Genomic DNA, 18,080 nt, shown 5'->3' with positions numbered 1-18,080 from the left:
TATATATAATCTGAAGGATCATTGGTAATTAGCCCATAATGACACTGAAATGCAGTCTTTTAGGCATCTGCCCCCCCCCCCCACCCTCACAATGCCCAGCACCCATCTCTCATGATAGATGATCGTGGTTTCGTGCAATAAAATGACAGAAGAAGTTCCTATCAGTGACGTCAAGTCATAAAAATATGGAGGGGGGATTTATTTTTTTAATCAGGTATTTCAAAAAAACAATGATTTGTAGTTTCTTCAATTTTTTAAATGAAAATACAAAAAAAAACATTTCAATGAAAACACTGAAAATGGTATTTTTCAAAATCTAGGGAAGGGGATGTAAAAAACTGTAGGTTTCTCCTAAAACAAGTGCCTTATGCTCGTATGGCAGTATCTTGGTTTGTGGGAGCCCACAAGTCCGGAGAAGACCATAAGCGTTTACCTCGTTTGCAAGATCAACAAAATGCCAAAAGTGCCATGTGTTGTAATATTTGGGGGAATATATCGTACGTTCCTAATCACAATTTGTCGTAAAATCTTATATGCTCATAACCTACTTAGAAAAATATAGATGACCATATATCTCGTAATTATAATAGATTGTGACAGCCCAAGCCCGGGGGAGCTACCAATCCAACATTTGGTGCGAAAAGATTTATCAGCGGAAGATACAAAATTGTAGTTTGGTAAATTTAAAAATTGAAACCAAAATTGACAAGTTATATCATACGACCCGTCAATTTTGGTGTATATAAGTTATATGAAGATCATAAAAAATGATGAAGAAAATCATAGAAGTCTGTATATTTCGGAGGGAGGGTGTTTCAGAAGGCTTCCGACCTTTTTATGTGCCTCGGGACGATAATTACTCCTCATGGGTCTGGCACAGGACCGTATCCTGGAGGATGGGGGGGGGGCACATTTTATTTGGAGGGGGGCGGTACTTTCAATTAGCTGGAACCCACGCAAGAAGTCAAATTTGGTTAATGCTAATGAAATAAAACAAAATATCATGAAAACATAATAGTTTAGAAACAAATTTGGGCTATATATATGCACATTAGGGGGATGCTGGGGAGAGGGGGGGGGTGTAAAGCATAGCATATATTAAAAACGCAACCTAACCTAGGTACCTTTTCTCCCCTAAACCCCAAAAAACAAAAGTTTAAGTATTGTAACACAATGACAAACCACGGTTTGCAATCCAATTATCTATTGAAAGAAACCCGTTTGACTAGTTTCTTAAGCATCTTCCGTATACAATATATCGTATGGGTTCCAGCTAATTGACAAGTACCAGGGGGGGGCTTACAACAAAACCTTAAAAAATACATCAAAATATATTTTATGCATTTTTACTACGAGAAAGGGTGGTTATAACCCCCTAAGCTCTTCTCAGAATACGGCCTTGGTCTTATGTTTCAATTAATCGCATTTAAAGCTTGAATAAGTAGACCAACATATCCAGAGTCGCATTTTTCTTAGAACCATTTTAGTTTGGGTCTTAAAAGAGAGTTTAGAGTACAGTAGAAACAGAAATGCGAGTAGTTGACTGTTTAGGTCATACACAATTTCAGACGTACTTTTATGGGACGATATGAGTTGACAGAATTGCAGAAATTCTTAATTCTTTACAGATTTGAATTCTTAATTCTGCTGTAAATTCTTTACAGAATTGCTTGTGAGCGGAAACTGGCTTGCATACCGAAAAAGCACTCAACCGCTACATATCAGCCCAACAACATAATCTCTTGTGGAGAATTAAACCCGCCGAAATTTGAATTGCCATGTAAAGATCCTGAACCACATTTCGAATAGGATATCAATCATTTTTTAACATGACTAAATCCGCTCTTGAATGGTCAGTTAATGTTCATGAATGGTCAGTAAAGACCAAATTTTGTTCCAGGGATGTCCGCAGGCATGGGGAGGGGTGTAGGGGTCCACTTCCCCGAATTTAAATTTTCTAAATGTTTAGGTACTTATTATTCAAACTATCAAATTATTTTTTTATTGTTGCCCTCCCACCTGAAAGTATTCCTTTGTACATACCAGTCTTGTTGAATTGAAGCTAATCCTAAAAAATAGAATTTTCACGAGAGTAAATGTTTTCATATGCTTTAATAATTAATTAGATAATTATTTAATGCAAAAAAATGAATTAGAAAATCAAATATTGCAAATAATTATGGTATTGGAGCCCTCTCAAACACTGAAAAAGGCATGATTATTATTTGCGTTCTGTTGAAAGCTAAATCCAACGTTTAAATTGTAAGTTGTGTCTAGCCTGTATTTCTTGCCGTACGTAACGAATGAATTTGAAACAGAATGTTGATAAAAAAGTTTCTGCTAGCAAACTATAACTAAAGAATAACTCATGACGATATTAACCGAAAGTATAAAAGAGAAATGTTGATATAAAATTTATATCAAAAGAACATTTTCTTATGGTAATACATAAAATTCTTTAAATTGGAAGTTAGTCATCAAAGGATATTGGTATAAAATATGCAAAATTGTAGAAAAAGAGAGAAAACACCTAAAAAGGGTGGGAGCGATGAAATCAGGGGGTTTGATGACTCTAACAGAAAAAAGTATTAAAATGTTATTATAATTGAATCGCTATTGCTATAAAGTTTTATTAAATTGCTATTAAGATGTTATAAAAGAATGTTATTATAACAAAAAATAATTCTTCAATATTAGCAAACGACACCCATATGTTCTGGAATTTTCCATCGTACTGAGTACAATGGTTATATTATAACTTAAGATAGTTATTACTAAAATTAAATCTATATATGAAACACAAAGGGGATTTAAAGGTCTAATGCCCTCTGATCAGCATTGTCATTGGGAAATGCTACTAGCCTAGGTTTCAGAATTTACGACCGAATGAACCATCCTCCAACTATCTATGATCACCAGTGCTATATGATGAAGTCGGGAAAAATAGCAATACATGGGGTATAGATAGTTCTTTACTAAACATGAAAACTATATTGAAACTGTTTAGAAATGCAATTTTTTGTACTCAGACTATGAGCACACCGAAATCGCCATTTCACTATACATATCGAGTAGACTCGTATTAAAAAAAAAGAAGTGCGAAGTACAAATTTGATCAAAAGTGGAATTTGGCACCTCGCCAATAAGTTTGGGGAGGTGCCAAATTCAACTTTGAACAAGTAGTTGGTAATACAGAAATTGTCTTTCATGATTGATTGACAGATAAAAAGAGAAAATGGATAAATAATTGATATAACAGAAAATGTAAGAGGATGCATATAGAATTCAAATTAGCGTGTCCAAAAGGCACATACACCCTATCATGATTTCTCATTCGTTTTTGTTTTCGTTTTAATTTTTTTTAGACGAGCCTGTCTTTTGTAGATGAAACATGAATATAACTAAAGGAGTGGCAGAAAACCTTTCCAAAACCAAAAGACTGATGTCTCTGCTGTATCGAACGAAATAAATGCATAATAGACATGTTGTATTTTGGGAAGAGTGCATATTGTGACAACCACCAGGGTTATGTCCCCAATTTAAAAAAGAAAATATATTATAGTAGTTGTCAGTAAAGGGAATTTTTATTAATACCCTAGAAATTAAAGTTTTCTAAGCCTAAGTTCCTCCCCCCTTAGGAAATTTCTAACTTCCTAAGGGAAATTGAAATTACTTGAATTGTCTTTCCTTGAAATTGATTTGAAAAGTGTTTTCCTGAAAAAGTGTTTCAAAGGAAACTAAAGACTGATATCAAGACCTAAACAAGCCGAGATAAAGTTACATAATCAGTAAAACTTAAAAAAAGGAGAATTTATATGAACGAGTAAATGAAACCTAAACCGAACAAATATTAACATGAATAATCCGGCAAAACTTGAAAATAATGTATACCAATGTAAATGGGAAAATAAATATCAAAACGAACAGACAACGCAAATAGCTTTTCATAATAACCAAGTCAAAGTTGAAACGACATTGATTGGGGTTACCGCTGGTTCAAGCCACTGAAAGGCTCGAATGTCATCTGTAGTTTACCCAAGACGATTTGGGCTTAGAACTTTTTACTTATCATAACGCACCCCTCTTTACTTAGTCAACGCGGGAAGGCGTCATAACATCTAACCGCCAGGAGCACTAACGTCAGGGTATTGACAAAATCCGTCATAACATCGACAAAATCCGTCATGACATCGACAAAAATCCGTCAGAACCACTATCCGTCACAACATCGACAGTCACAGCATCGACACGTCAGTTCATCGACAGTCAAAATCGCTACCCGTCAGAACGTCGACAGTCATAACATCGACACCTCATAACATCTAAAAAAAATTTCATAACGAAAATCCGTCAGAACTTCGACAGTCAATAACATCGATACGTCATAACATCTAAAAAAAAAAAAATCATAACGAAAATCCGTTAGGTATTTAATATATGCTATGCTTTACCCCTACCCCCTGATGTGCAAATATATGGCCGAAATTTATTTCTAAATACGTTACGTATTTAATATATGCTATGGTTTACCCCCACCCCCTTATGTGCAAATATATAGCCGATTTTTTTTTTCATAACGAAAATTCGTCAGAACCACTAACCGTCAAAACGTCGACAGTCAACATCGACACGTCATAACATCTAGGATTTTTTTCATAACGAAAATCCGTCAGAACCACTAACCTTCAGAACGTCGACAGTCATAACATCTAACATTTTTTTAGACGTTATGACGTGTCAACGTTCTGACGGGTAGCGATTGTGACTGTCGATGAACTGACGTGTCGACGTTCTGACAGATTTTCCTTGTCGACGAAGACGTTTAGCGCTTTTGACGGTTGTTCGAAATGGTAGCACCCCAGTCAACGCAGGTGTGGTGGCCTCGACCACCGCGATTGTTGTTGAATTATTATAACTGACCCTTCTGTTTACGTGGTGTGTCAGGTGCATCTTCTTCTAAGTGCTGTGTTATCAAAAACATTTTTTTTCGTAAGTTGTGATTTCAACGGGTGAGCGGTTTTGTCTCTAAGTTAGTAATTAAAAAAAGGCACGATGATACTAACGATCACCTTTTTGTTCAAGGATTGCCCTGAGGGCTCTTTGGATTTCCGGTCGGAACAGTGTGCAAGATATAACTCAGTTCCATTTGAAGGGAAATATTATGAGTAAGTACTCACCATCTTGTTTCGTTTTTTATTATGATATTTTTGTTTTCCTAATTGAGAATATTTTGGGGTTTTTGTTTGAATTCACTGTGAACCGGAGCCATTGGTTAGAAAGAAGTCATAGATAAATACTTCAAAATGATAATAAAATAATATATATATATATATATATATATATATATATATATATATATATATATATATATATATATATATATATATATATATATATATATATATATATATATATATATATATATATATATATATATATATATATATATATATATATATATATATATATATATATATATATATATATATATATAATATTTTGAGGTATTTATCTCAACGTCTTACGTCCCCCCCCCCACCCTAAAAGGCACAGAGGTTGATGAGCTTGGAAAATTTGAGTTACAGAAGTGAAAGTTTCTCAATTAGATTTAAGTGGGGGTCAAGGAAAGAGTTTAAGCCACTTAACTTTTCAAATCCTGATTTATAAGGTTTTAAAGAACTTGAAAAAATGTAACACAATTTGGAAAAATAATTCTAAATATGGCTTAAAGTTTCAGTTAAAACATTGAAATAGTGTTTTCGAAACACAAGGGTCAAAGAAAAGTACACTCAAGTCCTAAATTAGAGTTTTTTTTTAAGCCGAACTTAAGAATACGGTACTTTACGGGTGAGAAATAGGTATAAAATTTTATTTGATAGTTTCTCTTAGACAATTACATGGGGACTTCAGAATCCACAGTCCCCATGCTACTTGACTACTGACTACTTTTCTATTTAAGCTTTTTATATCTACATCTCAGTGCCAATATTTCAATTTAATACAAATTCTACTGTTGTAAAATTACCGTAAAATAAAACTCGGTAAGTAAAATTGGTAAAATAAAGTAAAATTGGTTAAATAAAGTAGAATCGGTAAAATAAGGTAAAATAAGGTACTCGCTAGGAAACACAGGGTAAAATTAGTGTTTTAGAGTTGCCCTGTAGCTACAAGACCAGCTGAGCATTTCTTTTGAAGTATCTTTTACAGTTTTTCATGAAATTGTTTAATGATTCTAATTTTCCAGGGCTTAAAAAAGGTAATGCCCCTCCATCTAGACTTTCATCAATCTAACTAAGAGGCCGTTTCACGAGGACATGAGTTGAACTCGAGTTCAACTTCCATGTGAATTTATGTTTTCGCGCTGGATTTACTCGCTGGATGTATGTTTTTGTATAAATCCTCCTTAAATCCATCTAAAGTTGGACCCAAAGTAGAGCTCAAATCCATCGTTTGTTCAACTCTGTGTTAATAGCAGAGTAGAACGTCAACCTGCATAGAATTCTAAGTTGAAAATCCATCTCTAAGTTGAACAAAAGATGGATTTTATCTTTCGTTGTTTTCAACAGGATTTTAGTTGAAATCGAGTTCAACCCGAGTCCTCATGAAAACAGCCTCTAACTCTCTAGTTTATCCCTTTGGTAATCTTGTGCCTAGGGTAATACCTCAACAATTGGACAGTGCCTTATTTTGGACATCCATTAAAAAAAATATAATAAAAAAGATCAAATTTACCATTATTTGGGAGTAAATTCATATTAGTCATTTTTTTCTACATTTTAACCTAAAAAATATTACCCTATCAGCCTTGCATATTTAAATGACCCTATTCAGCCACATTCCTCATATCATAAACACGCTATTTTCATTTATTTATAAAAGTACCGAATGCAATTATAAAAGAGGTTTGTAACTTTTTGATGACTTTGATTAACTAAGCGCTGGATCATGAGGGAGGATTAGTCAGTCACTTTCTCAGTCACTCAGTAGTCAATCACTTTCTCAGGCCTTCAACAGAATTTGCTTGCAAATCTATATCTCCTCTCCTTTAGGCTTAGATTCTGATTCAGGTGACCGTGCCTGTCCCGAAGCCCCCCCCCCCCTAACCAAAAGTCCTGGATACTGCCCTGAGGACTATGTATCAATTTCTACCTCCACCCTCCCATCCTCTCTCCCTTATAACTAATTTTGTACTTATCTGAATTTTTTTTTCAAAACAAATGCTGAGTGGAACTTTCGATTTCCAATTGACTGAGCCCCCTGCTAAACTTGTTCGACCACCCCTTCCACATGAAGAACCCCTGAAAAAAATAAATGAACAAATATTAATACATTGAATCCTTATCGGCAGTGGCGTAATTTCGTCAAAATCTGGGGGGGGCAAAGTTGGAACCAGTTTTCCCAAGTCAAATGAAAATAACAGTGAAAACTAAAAAATTACCCATACAGTGCGACAAAGGTAATTATATAATAAAGAAAACTGACCTGTTTCTCTAGATACTTGAATTATGCAGGCTTATCTTAATTTAGACAAGATTTTTTGCAAAAACTGAATTTCAGCTGGGGGGGGCAAACTTGGGTCTCGAGAGGACACTCCCTAAGCAGATGATTCTTACCCAATCTAATTGATGAATAGTCTTTCATTTATTCCGGCTTGGTTTTTTGGTTTGTTTATTTCAGTCTTTCTTCAGCTCAGTTAGAGTTAATTCAAAAGATTAGTTTTCATTCTTTTTTTTAATACTGTAGGACAGCTGGGCGGAAGTCCCTGATGATATCTCTGCCCCTATCATGTTTGATTCTGTTTTAGCCGCTGGCCGACATAACCCTCATTTTTCTCGGCTGTTTGGTTTTATCATATTTTTTTTTTTCTTGTTTGTCATATGTAAATCCTGTTTGTAGCCCTTTCTGTCTTTAACAGTTCACAGAACTAATGTGATTTTATGTCAGCTAATATTTCTCCATTTTAGAATTATATTTACCTGCACTTTAATACACTTAATCGTTCTGAGAATAAGATACCTAAGTCAGACAGACCGACTTTTAAACCGGGAAACACAGCTGTACACGAAACAAAATCATATTCAATCCTTTTCTGCCAATCTCTTCGCGCTTTTGTGCTCTGCAAATTGCAAGGCGTCAAGGCCGTATCGAGGGGGGGGGGGGGGTACCCGGTTTGTTTGACTCCCCCCCCCCCCGAAATTTTTGACCGAGTCGAAAATTAGTCTAAAAAATACCTGTAAAGGCAAAACCTTACCAGAAAATTGATGCTATAAAAAAAAATCGGGAAAAAATCAGGTAACCTCCCCCCCCCCCGAACAAAAATCCTGGATACCTACTTGCAAGGCGTCGTAAAATATTTCTGTAAAATACCGGTAAAATAGGTAAAATAAGTAAATTATGTAAAATAGGTAAAATACCAATTTTACGGGGGTCCGTAAAATTACGGTAAAATACGTAAAATGCCGAATTTTACCTTGACTAATTTTACCAGTTACAACACTAACAAACTCATAATTCTTTTCTCTTGGATGATTTTTTTTATCATGATATTTATGCCTCTCTTGTCTTTGGAGTTATATAACTTAAGTTTATACTGCATTGTTTTTATCGTATCAAACTAGTCAATCAGTTTTCTCAAATTGTCTTTACTTTCTTTTTTCTCTTACTTTATGTAATTTTTATTTCTTTTATTACTTTAAATATATAGGTACTTGTTAAGAATCCGGTAAACACGCGAGAAAGACCGCATCAAAATCTCAAAGATGCTGGTTAATGATAATGAAATAAAATAAAATAGGATGAAAATATAATAGTTTATGAACAAATTTGGGCTATATATTTGCACATTAGGGGGGTGGGGGTGGGGGTAAAGCATTGAATATATTCAATACGTAACCTAACCTAGGTACCTTTTTTTGCCCCTTCAACCCCAAAAAACTAGAGTTTAAATCTTTGTCATGGAGTGAGCAATACTTCACAAGGCAGCGAAATCCTGTTTTTCATAAAGTATCTTTGAGATTTCGATTCGGTGTTTCTCGCGCGTTTACTGGATTCTTAACAAGTACCGATATTTATTAGTTATTTTTATTATTCACCATACTTTATGTATTTTTCTTTTATTTTTCTTTAATTTCATATCGTTATTGCAATATTTATTTCTCTTTTATCGTCTTGGAGCAACATTTTGAGGAACAATTTCTTAATGAGTTTTTAGAATTTTTAACATAAGATACAAGATACCCGACAGCTTGGATTCCTTTTCATTTTCCAGACTTCCCTGTTGCTTGCAATCAACTTTTTCTCTTCCAGCAAAATTCTTTTTCAACAAAAATTCCTCTCATTCTTGAAGGTTCAATCGCAAGGCTAGACGCGCAAGCTGTCATATAAAACCCCTAACTCGGCAGGTGCCTTTTCATTCTGCTTTATTTCTTAATAAATGACCCTGTCAAGCATGTAAATATTTTTGAACTACTAATAAAGAAGTGATTTGAAGAGAACCCTTTCCTTTTATCAGGGCTATATTCATGATTTCAGTTCAAGGGGGGGGGGTTACATTAAAAAACATATCAATTTTTTTTGCATTTGTGTTACGTTTTTACGAGTCGGACAAAAATGCTCGGGGGAGGGGAAGGGGGCGGGTCAATCCTCCTACCCCCCTGGATACGGCCTTGCCTTTTAGTATGCACTTCTAACCCAAAAATGATGTAAACGTAGCTACCGGGATCGGTTTCAAAAGCTAAATTAAATAAACAATTATTAGTTCGTTTACTCGTTTACCGTTTCAAACGTGTGAAGGGTAGGCTAAGCGATAAAATACTTACACCCAACTGTGTTTGTTGATCTCAGAAACGCTTTCAGTAAAGTCCAAATAAACTTTAGCGCAAAGAGTAGGGGGTTGACGGGAAAGGAACAGCTCCTTCGTGTATTGGATAATTCCTGTTTAGTTTAAGTTTGAGTATCATTCTTTATTTTTGGAAAGGCTTGTTTTTTATTCCGTTGGTTTCTTAACTCGGTTCCTTTTTTTTTTTCTCGATTTGAGCTACCACCTTTAAGTCATTTACGCCAAAATACTTGATTGAGTTTTAAACTTTATCCCTTACCAGAAAATTGTGTTGTATGGACTAAAACATAGATAATGACGATGACAAATTAAATTGAAATAAATTAAACTATTAAAATAATTAATAATTAAATTAAATAATCATAATTAAATAAATAAAATAAATAATAAATAATAATAAATAAATAATAAAAATAAATTAAATTAAATAATCATAATTAAATAAATAAAATAAATAATAAATAAATAATAAAAATAAATTAAATTAAATAAATAATAATAATAATTAAATTAAAATAAACCCCCTCCCCCTCCAGAAAAGTCATTGGATATCTTGATCAGTATATTTGTTGTGAGCCAGGTTGACTAGCTGGCTCACACTCTCTATTCTAGTAAAACACAAATGATATACGTATATAACCCCCCACACAATTTGAATGTACTTATAAGCTCATTCTATATGGAAATAAAACGAAATGAAAATATAGAAAAACGGGTATAATATCTCAAACAAGGGTACTTGTGCATTATATCCTATACACGAAAGAAGTCAAGTTTGGTTAATGCTAATGAAATAAAATGAAAAAGGATTAATATATAATAGTTTAGAAACAAATTTGGGCTATATATTTGCACATTAGGGAGGGGGGGTGGGGGGTAAAGCATAGCATATATTAAATACGTAACCTAACCTAAGTACCTCCCCTCACCTAAACCCCAAAAAACAACAGTTTAAATATTGTAAACGCAATATTGTAAACGCTTGGTCATCCATTTATCCATTGCAAATACCCGTTTGACTGGTTTCCTGTAGTGTTTCCTTGTACAGTCTATAGCACTGTGTAGGATATAATGCAGAAGTACCCAAATAAGATAATGGGAAATAGCAACAAATCCTCCTTTTAAATGTTAATGATGAAAGTCCGAATGTTTCGGCATCATGTCGGGAAGCCTTTATCAACGGAAAAAACAACAAACGAGCTAAACTAAATTAAACAAAACATATATTTAGACTTTTATTATTATTGGTAAAAAAAACAGATTTTCTTGTTACTTTCCAATGTCTTATTTGAAATATTATGCCCGTTTTTCAATATTTTAAAAAAACGTTGGAATCTGCATTTCCATTTACAAATAATATTTCCATTCTAAAAGAAGTACACAATAATGGTCAAAGCACAACTAAGCACAAAATAAAACGCACAAGAGTAAAAATATTCCTGGACATATTTTTCACCAAACAGCTGTAATCAAAATTATCCGCTTACCTTCCTTATGACTTCCGTGTCTGTTGTTTGCTTTCTTTAGTTAGTTTATTTGGCAACTGAGAAACTGAGGAAGTAGAGACTTCCACAAAAAAATTTGAGTGTCTATTGGCCTCTTGTGATGTCTACTTCAACAGGTTAGATTTTTTTTTGTTTATATTTTTTCTTAGTGTCTATTTGTTCTCTTTTTAAGTCTACTTCAGAAGGTTCAATTTTTTTTCTTAACACTGAGGTAGACTTGGCGGAGGTCCTTGTCAAAATATTTGCTTATTTTATATTGTAATTATTGTGTATTGTAATTATATTCTATATTGTAAATTAGGTGGACCTAGCATTATGATCTAGGCGCCATGAAATCAGACCTGACTCGTTCTCAATATCCTAAAATAATTCCATAAAGGTCTGTGTGGCCTTTTTCCAATTTATAACTACGAATTAATAGAAGTTAGTTATTTATTTATAATTGTATTTATGTGTTTTGCTATAATAATAATCATAACATTAGTATGGATAATATGACAAGAAAGAAATATAAAAATATGAGTTATGTGGTACAGGAATAACATAAAATTATAATATTTTGCAGGATGCGCAAATGCATGTATTTATAATTATTCCCAACATGATTAGTGGTTATCTATTGATAGTTATATAAAAAACTAGAATGAAGTTGCAATGTTTGTCTCACTTAACTTGGCAAATTTAATACCTATTCAAGGCCGTAAGCAGGTAGGGCAAAGGCTCTGAAACGCTAAATTTTCCCGAATTTTTTACGCCTCGACTCTCCTCCATTTCTTACGCCGTATCCTCCTCCAGGGCACCTGGTCTTGGGCAGCAGCGGGTTTTCCGGGCAGGGTCGTATCCAGTTTTTTTTCGAGGGGGGCTTACAGAAGGATTTTTTTCGGGGAGGAGGCTACAAAAAAAACTTTAAAAACACCTCAAAAATTTGTTTGTATTCATTTTTGTTACGTTTTTACGAGTCGGACAAACATTTCAGGGGGGTTCAAACCCAACCCCCCTGGATACGGCCTTATTTCTGGGCACATCTTATTCAATTTGTCAAATTCTTTTTCAAATTATTATTATTATTGGACCCACTGAAAAAAGACTCTTTCGCACGTGCCTCTGTGTCATCTTTTTTATTATTTTCTTTATCTTTTACTCTTTGTAATACGTATAATTCGTCTTTGTAATGCTCATTACCGCACAAACCTAAACAATAAAAAAATATAGGCCTATTCGGAAAGTTAAATATTGTGTGCAAGTCCCAGGCACGTAGAAAGGGGAAGGAGGTATTTAGTCCCACTTAAAACTTGGTCCCACTTATTTAGTCCCTCCTTAAAACTTGAGATTTTCATCATTTTTCCTTGTATTTTGCTTCCGAAAAAAAAATCCAACATACGTGCCTGTTTGATGCCCTAGAGGTCAAATTGGTTCGAGTTGATACCCAAGATTTTGTTTTATATACCTAAGCATTATATTCATTCACAGTTGGATACCCTATACCCGTGCACCAAACAAGTGTGAACTTAATTGTATGCCACGCGGTGAACGTTTCTACTACCGCCATAGGTCTCGTGTTATAGATGGCACTCCCTGCGATGATGAAAATGACGATATTTGTGTTGATGGAAATTGCTTGGTAAGTAATCGTTACTGTATGCTTAAGCACTGGCAATTTCACTGCTATGAGCCACATTTTTTCAAAACCCTTAAGTGCCGTTGTTTGCATGGATGTTTATAGATCTCCCTCTTAAATGAAATATTTTCAGTTAACTAGTTCAATTCGCTTTCCAGTATCTTATTCAGTGGTTTGAATTCACAAAGTTATGAAGGGGAGGGGAATGTATTTTTCAGATCTAAGGGGGCAACTTTGTTGGTTTTTTTTATGAAAACACCAAAAAACATCATTTAATGAAAATAAATGCATTCTAAGACCACACTGGCTATACATGACAAACTAAGAGAGGAAAGAAAATAACAAAATGAAAAATAAAATCCAAAAAGGCGAAAAAACGAGGATTTTGTCAGCCAGTGGCGAAACATGAAGAAGAAAAAATAAGCAAATATTTCGACAAGGACCTCCGCCGAGTAGTGCTAAACAAAACAAAAAAAAGAAGAAAAGAAACCAACGAAATCGGTTTGATTTTTTTTTTGTTTAGCACTCGGCGGAGGTCATGTCGAAATATTTGCTTATTTCTTCTTCTTCATGTTTCGCCACTGGCTGACAAAATCCTCGTTTTTTCACCTTTTTGGATTTTTTTTTTCATTTTTTTCTTTCCTCTCTTAATTTTCATTTAATGAAAATACCAAAATAAATGGTCTTCAAAATTTAGGAGTTGGGGCCAAATACTGCCTCTAGCCGAATTGACGCCTCTAATCTTATTTGGTACACAGGACATTTAAAAGCTTGCATTTTTTTTCAAGACATGTTATATCTGCTTTTCTCTATTTAGAATTCTAGAGTCCCTATCTAAATTCTTTTAGTCCCTATCTTGCAATAGGGACTAAAATTAGCCAGTAGGTAAAGTGATTTTTTTCATTTAATTTATTTATTTATTTCATTTAATTTGTGTAAACTGAAAGCCTATAATTTGTGTAAACCATTTTTTTCTGAAATAGCAAAACTTTAGTCTTTTTATTGAACATATGTTCTACTGTAATTATACATAGCGTAAAAATATTTACTGAAATATTCAGTCAGGTGAATAAAATAAAGCGAACAAATCATTTTCTGATATAAGATATTGTTATAAACAATTTTAAATCTCTATGTTGGCAATTATCGATTCAAATCCAACGACTTTCAATTATTCTTTCAAATTTTCAATAATTATAACCAAATTTTCAGTCACTTACCGTGGTTTCAGCAATAATCAGAATCAAAGAATCGTGGATAATGGAAATGGGCGTGTTACTGAAATATCAATAAAACTAAGATATATCATTGCTTAGATTAAATTTTAAAAAATAAAGTTTTTTTAACTGTAATTAAGAAACAACATCAAAACTTAAAACGAACAGAAATTATTACGTATATGAAAGGAGTTGCCCCTTCCACAAGACCTTCGTCTTTACGCTAAAGTTCTGATTTTTCGTCATAATTCTTTAAGGAGGGTTCCTGAAACACAATGACCGTTTAATTAGAATAATAAGTTTTGTTTTTAAATTCTAAAAAAAAACTTTTGCGTGAAGAGTGAGGTCTTGAGGAGGAGGCAACCCCTTTCATGTACGTAATAATTTCTGTTCGTTTTAAGATTTGATACTTGTTTTTAGGGGTGTTTTTTAATTAAGGTCCGTTTGACCATAAGTACAAAACGAATGATTATTTAAAAATAGTAAATTTATTTTCAAAAAGCACATATTTTACTTTATTTAACAGCATAGTTGCCAAGTATGTTTTAACACTCATCATACCTCTCAACTAATTTTAAATTAACCTCTGTATAAAAACTTGCCGCCTGTTTCGCTAACCAGGAATTCACTTCCATTTTTATATCGTCATCATCATTGAAACGTTTGCCACTAAGGTGTTGCTTGAGGTCGAGGAACTGATGGTAATCACTCGGCGCAAGATCAGGATTGTATTGTGGGCGATCTAAAACTTCCCAGCCAATAGTGTCCAACAAATTACGGGTCTGACCAGCAGTGTGAGGCCTTGCATTGTCATGAAGAAGAACAATTTTCTTTGTCAGCATGCCAAGTTTTTTTGTTTTATTTTATCGCTTTGCGGAGCTTTCTGAGGGTTAGGCAGTATGCTTCTGTATTTATAGTGGTTCCTCCGTTGCATGAAGTTGACCGAAAAAACACCATGCCTATTCTCAAACATTTTCTCAAACCGACGCCATGATTTTGCGCTGAAAGAGAGGATGTTCGGCCTTCAAATTTCCAGGGGAGTGTGCGTGTTTCCATTCTATGTTCTGTTTCCTCCGTTTGGGTGTGATATACGAAACCCATTTTTCGTCTGCAGTTCAACCGGTTGCCACTTCAGTGGCAGCCGTTAGAAGATGACGACGACGTAAAAACAGCAGTGAACTCTAGGTTATTGGAGCCGGCAGCAAGTTCTTATAAGGACTTTACATTAAAATTAGTTGAGAGGTATGATAAGTATTTCAAAAAACTTGGTAACTATGTCGAAAAATAGAGCCGAAAAATGTCGAAATAAATTTTTTTTGTTTTATTTTATCGCTTTGCGGAGCTTTCTGAGGGTTAGGCAGTATGCTTCTGTATTTATAGTGGTTCCTCCGTTGCATGAAGTCGACCGAAAAAACACCATGCCTATTCTCAAACATTTTCTCAAACCGACGCCATGATTTTGCGCTGAAAGAGAGGATGTTCGGCCTTCAAATTTCCAGGGGAGTGTGCGTGTTTCCATTCTATGTTCTGTTTCCTCCGTTTGGGTGTGATATACGAAACCCATTTTTCGTCTGCAGTTCAACCGGTTGCCACTTCAGTGGCAGCCGTTAGAAGATGACGACGACGTAAAAACAGCAGTGAACTCTAGGTTATTGGAGCCGGCAGCAAGTTCTTATAAGGACTTTACATTAAAATTAGTTGAGAGGTATGATAAGTATTTCAAAAAACTTGGTAACTATGTCGAAAAATAGAGTAGGCTAAAGTATGCATTTTCTGAAAATAAATTTACTTTTTTGAAATAGTCCTTTGTTATGTACTTATGTTCAAACGGACCTTAATTAAAAAACACGCCTTGCATACGCCACTCACTCAAGTTAACGCTATTTAAAACTCGTGAACAGACCGTTAGTTTAACCGTTAGACCGTTAGACCGTCTTCGTTAGTTTATTCGTTACTTTTGAAACAAATTTGGGCTATATATTTGAACATTAGGGGGGGGGGGGGTAAAGTAATGCGGATGTGCATGCAAAATGGGTTAGGTACAATGATTCTGCATATTGTGAACTAAGAATTGTTTTCTGACTTCAAACTGTCCAAATACTTTACCCCCTTTCCTTTTGTGCAAATATTTAGCCCAAATTATATATTTACCGTTTATTCTGTCTCTTGTCTTTGTTTTTGTCTCACGCTTAGCTGAAAGAAACTAACGAAGAAACCGGTTTGTTCACGAGCTTTACACAGCGTAAACTTGAGTGAGTGGTGTATAATAAACAAGTACCAAAATTCTTTCCCCTTACGGAAAAAAAAACAACAAAGCTCAAATACAATTTTCAAATTTGGAAAGCCTTATTTTCCACGGGGGGTATTTACCGAGGGGGGGGGTATATGTCGTTCAGTTGGCTGGGTATAAAAAAAGAATGGGACTTGTAAGTCTTCCAATTAAAAGTAGTGTATATTCACATTGGCGAATTCTGGAAGAATTGGCTGGAAAATTGACCTATGGCTATTACCTGATTTCGACATTTTTTTTTTTTTTTTTGTAAAGCCTCTTGTTAAGCAACACTTTGAAATGGGGCTTAGGAAACAAAGAAGTGAGGTCAAGGCAGTATCCAGGGGGAAGGAGGTATGGCCCCCTTCCCCTTCCGGCCTTGAAAGAGGCATTAGGATTTCCTGGTGCTTAGTATTTTTAAAGTTCCAGGCATTAATAGGAAACGTTAGTTTCAAGTCATTAATTGCCACAAGGGTGCCCGTAAGGGGGGCAAGGGGGCCAAGTCCTTGGGTAATCAGGAAGTAAATACTAATTATGAGGAAAACAAAGGAAAGACAGCAGAACAAGGAAAAACCATGGAAGCATAATAGCAAATTGAAAAAAAAGTCTTGGCCTATTTTGGCCTAATTTTGATAACAGTAGATACGTCATATGAATTGGCTTTTTATGCTTATTAAATAAATAAAAAACAAGTTTTTTCAACAGAAAGCAAGGAGCAAGATTACAGCTTAAAATGAACAGTAATTATTACGTATATGAGCGGGTTCACCGCCTCGTCAATAACTCGCTCTTTACGCTAAAGTTCTAATTTTGTTCCATTCTTAAAGAAAAAATTCTTTAAGAATGGCCTCTGAATCACAAAGGCCGTTTAATTAGAATAAATAGCTCTTTCGAAAATACTAAAAAAAAAACTTAGATTAAATAGCGTGGTATTGACTAGGGGTCGAACCCCCTCATATACGCAATAATTTCTGTTCGTTTTAAGTTTTAATGTTGCTCCTTACTTTCAGTTAAAAAAAAAACTTGTTTTTTTATTTAATTTCTGATCGTTTTTTAAATAATGCTGGGAAATCCGGCACCCCCTTCGTGAAAAAATTCTCTTCCGCGGAAGAGAATTGAAATTTGAATCGAAAATTCTCTTCCGCGGAAGAGAAATAATGCTGGGAAATCCGCGGATTTCCCAGCACTATTTCTCTTCCGCGGAAGAGAATTTTCGATTCAAATTTCAATTCTCTTCCGCGGAAGAGAATTTTTTCACGATTTAAAAAAACAATCAAAAATTAAATAAAAAACAAGATTTCAACCGAAAGTAAGGAGCAAGATTACAACTTAAAATGAATAGAAATTATTACGTATATGAGCGGGTTCACCGCCTCGTCAATAACTCGCTCTTTACGCTAAAGTTTTAATTTTGTTCCAATTCTTTAAGAATGACCTATGAATCACAAAGGCCGTTTAATTAGAATAAATAGCTCTTTCGAAAGTTCTAAAAAAATTTAGCGTAAATAGCGAGGTATTGACGAGGGGCCGAACCCCCTCATATACATAATAATTTGTTAGTTTTAAGTTTTAATGCTGCTCCTTACTTTCAGTTAAAAACCTTGTTTTTTCATTTAATTTTTGATCGTTTTTC

The 18,080-nt window shown here is 34.4% G+C and overlaps 1 protein-coding gene across 1 annotated transcript in view; it reads left to right on the top strand.

The window, feature by feature from the left end:
• LOC148949972 (papilin-like) overlaps positions 1 to 18,080 on the top strand; it is a 191,685-nt gene that overhangs the window by 131,573 nt on the left and 42,032 nt on the right. The window contains exons 5-6 of the mRNA XM_089091751.1: positions 5,083 to 5,165; positions 12,814 to 12,964. Of these exons, the coding sequence (XP_088947877.1) occupies positions 5,083 to 5,165; positions 12,814 to 12,964 (234 nt within the window). The remainder of the gene's footprint in view (positions 1 to 5,082; positions 5,166 to 12,813; positions 12,965 to 18,080) is intronic.

This window comes from Artemia sp. Qi Xiang Cuo, chromosome 7, assembly GCF_049724085.1.
Source record: "Artemia sp. Qi Xiang Cuo chromosome 7, ASM4972408v1, whole genome shotgun sequence".
NCBI classification, from domain to species: Eukaryota; Metazoa; Arthropoda; class Branchiopoda; order Anostraca; family Artemiidae; genus Artemia; species Artemia sp. Qi Xiang Cuo.
The sequence above is the reverse complement of the archived record's forward strand: the minus strand, read 5'-3'. Positions and strand labels throughout refer to the sequence as shown.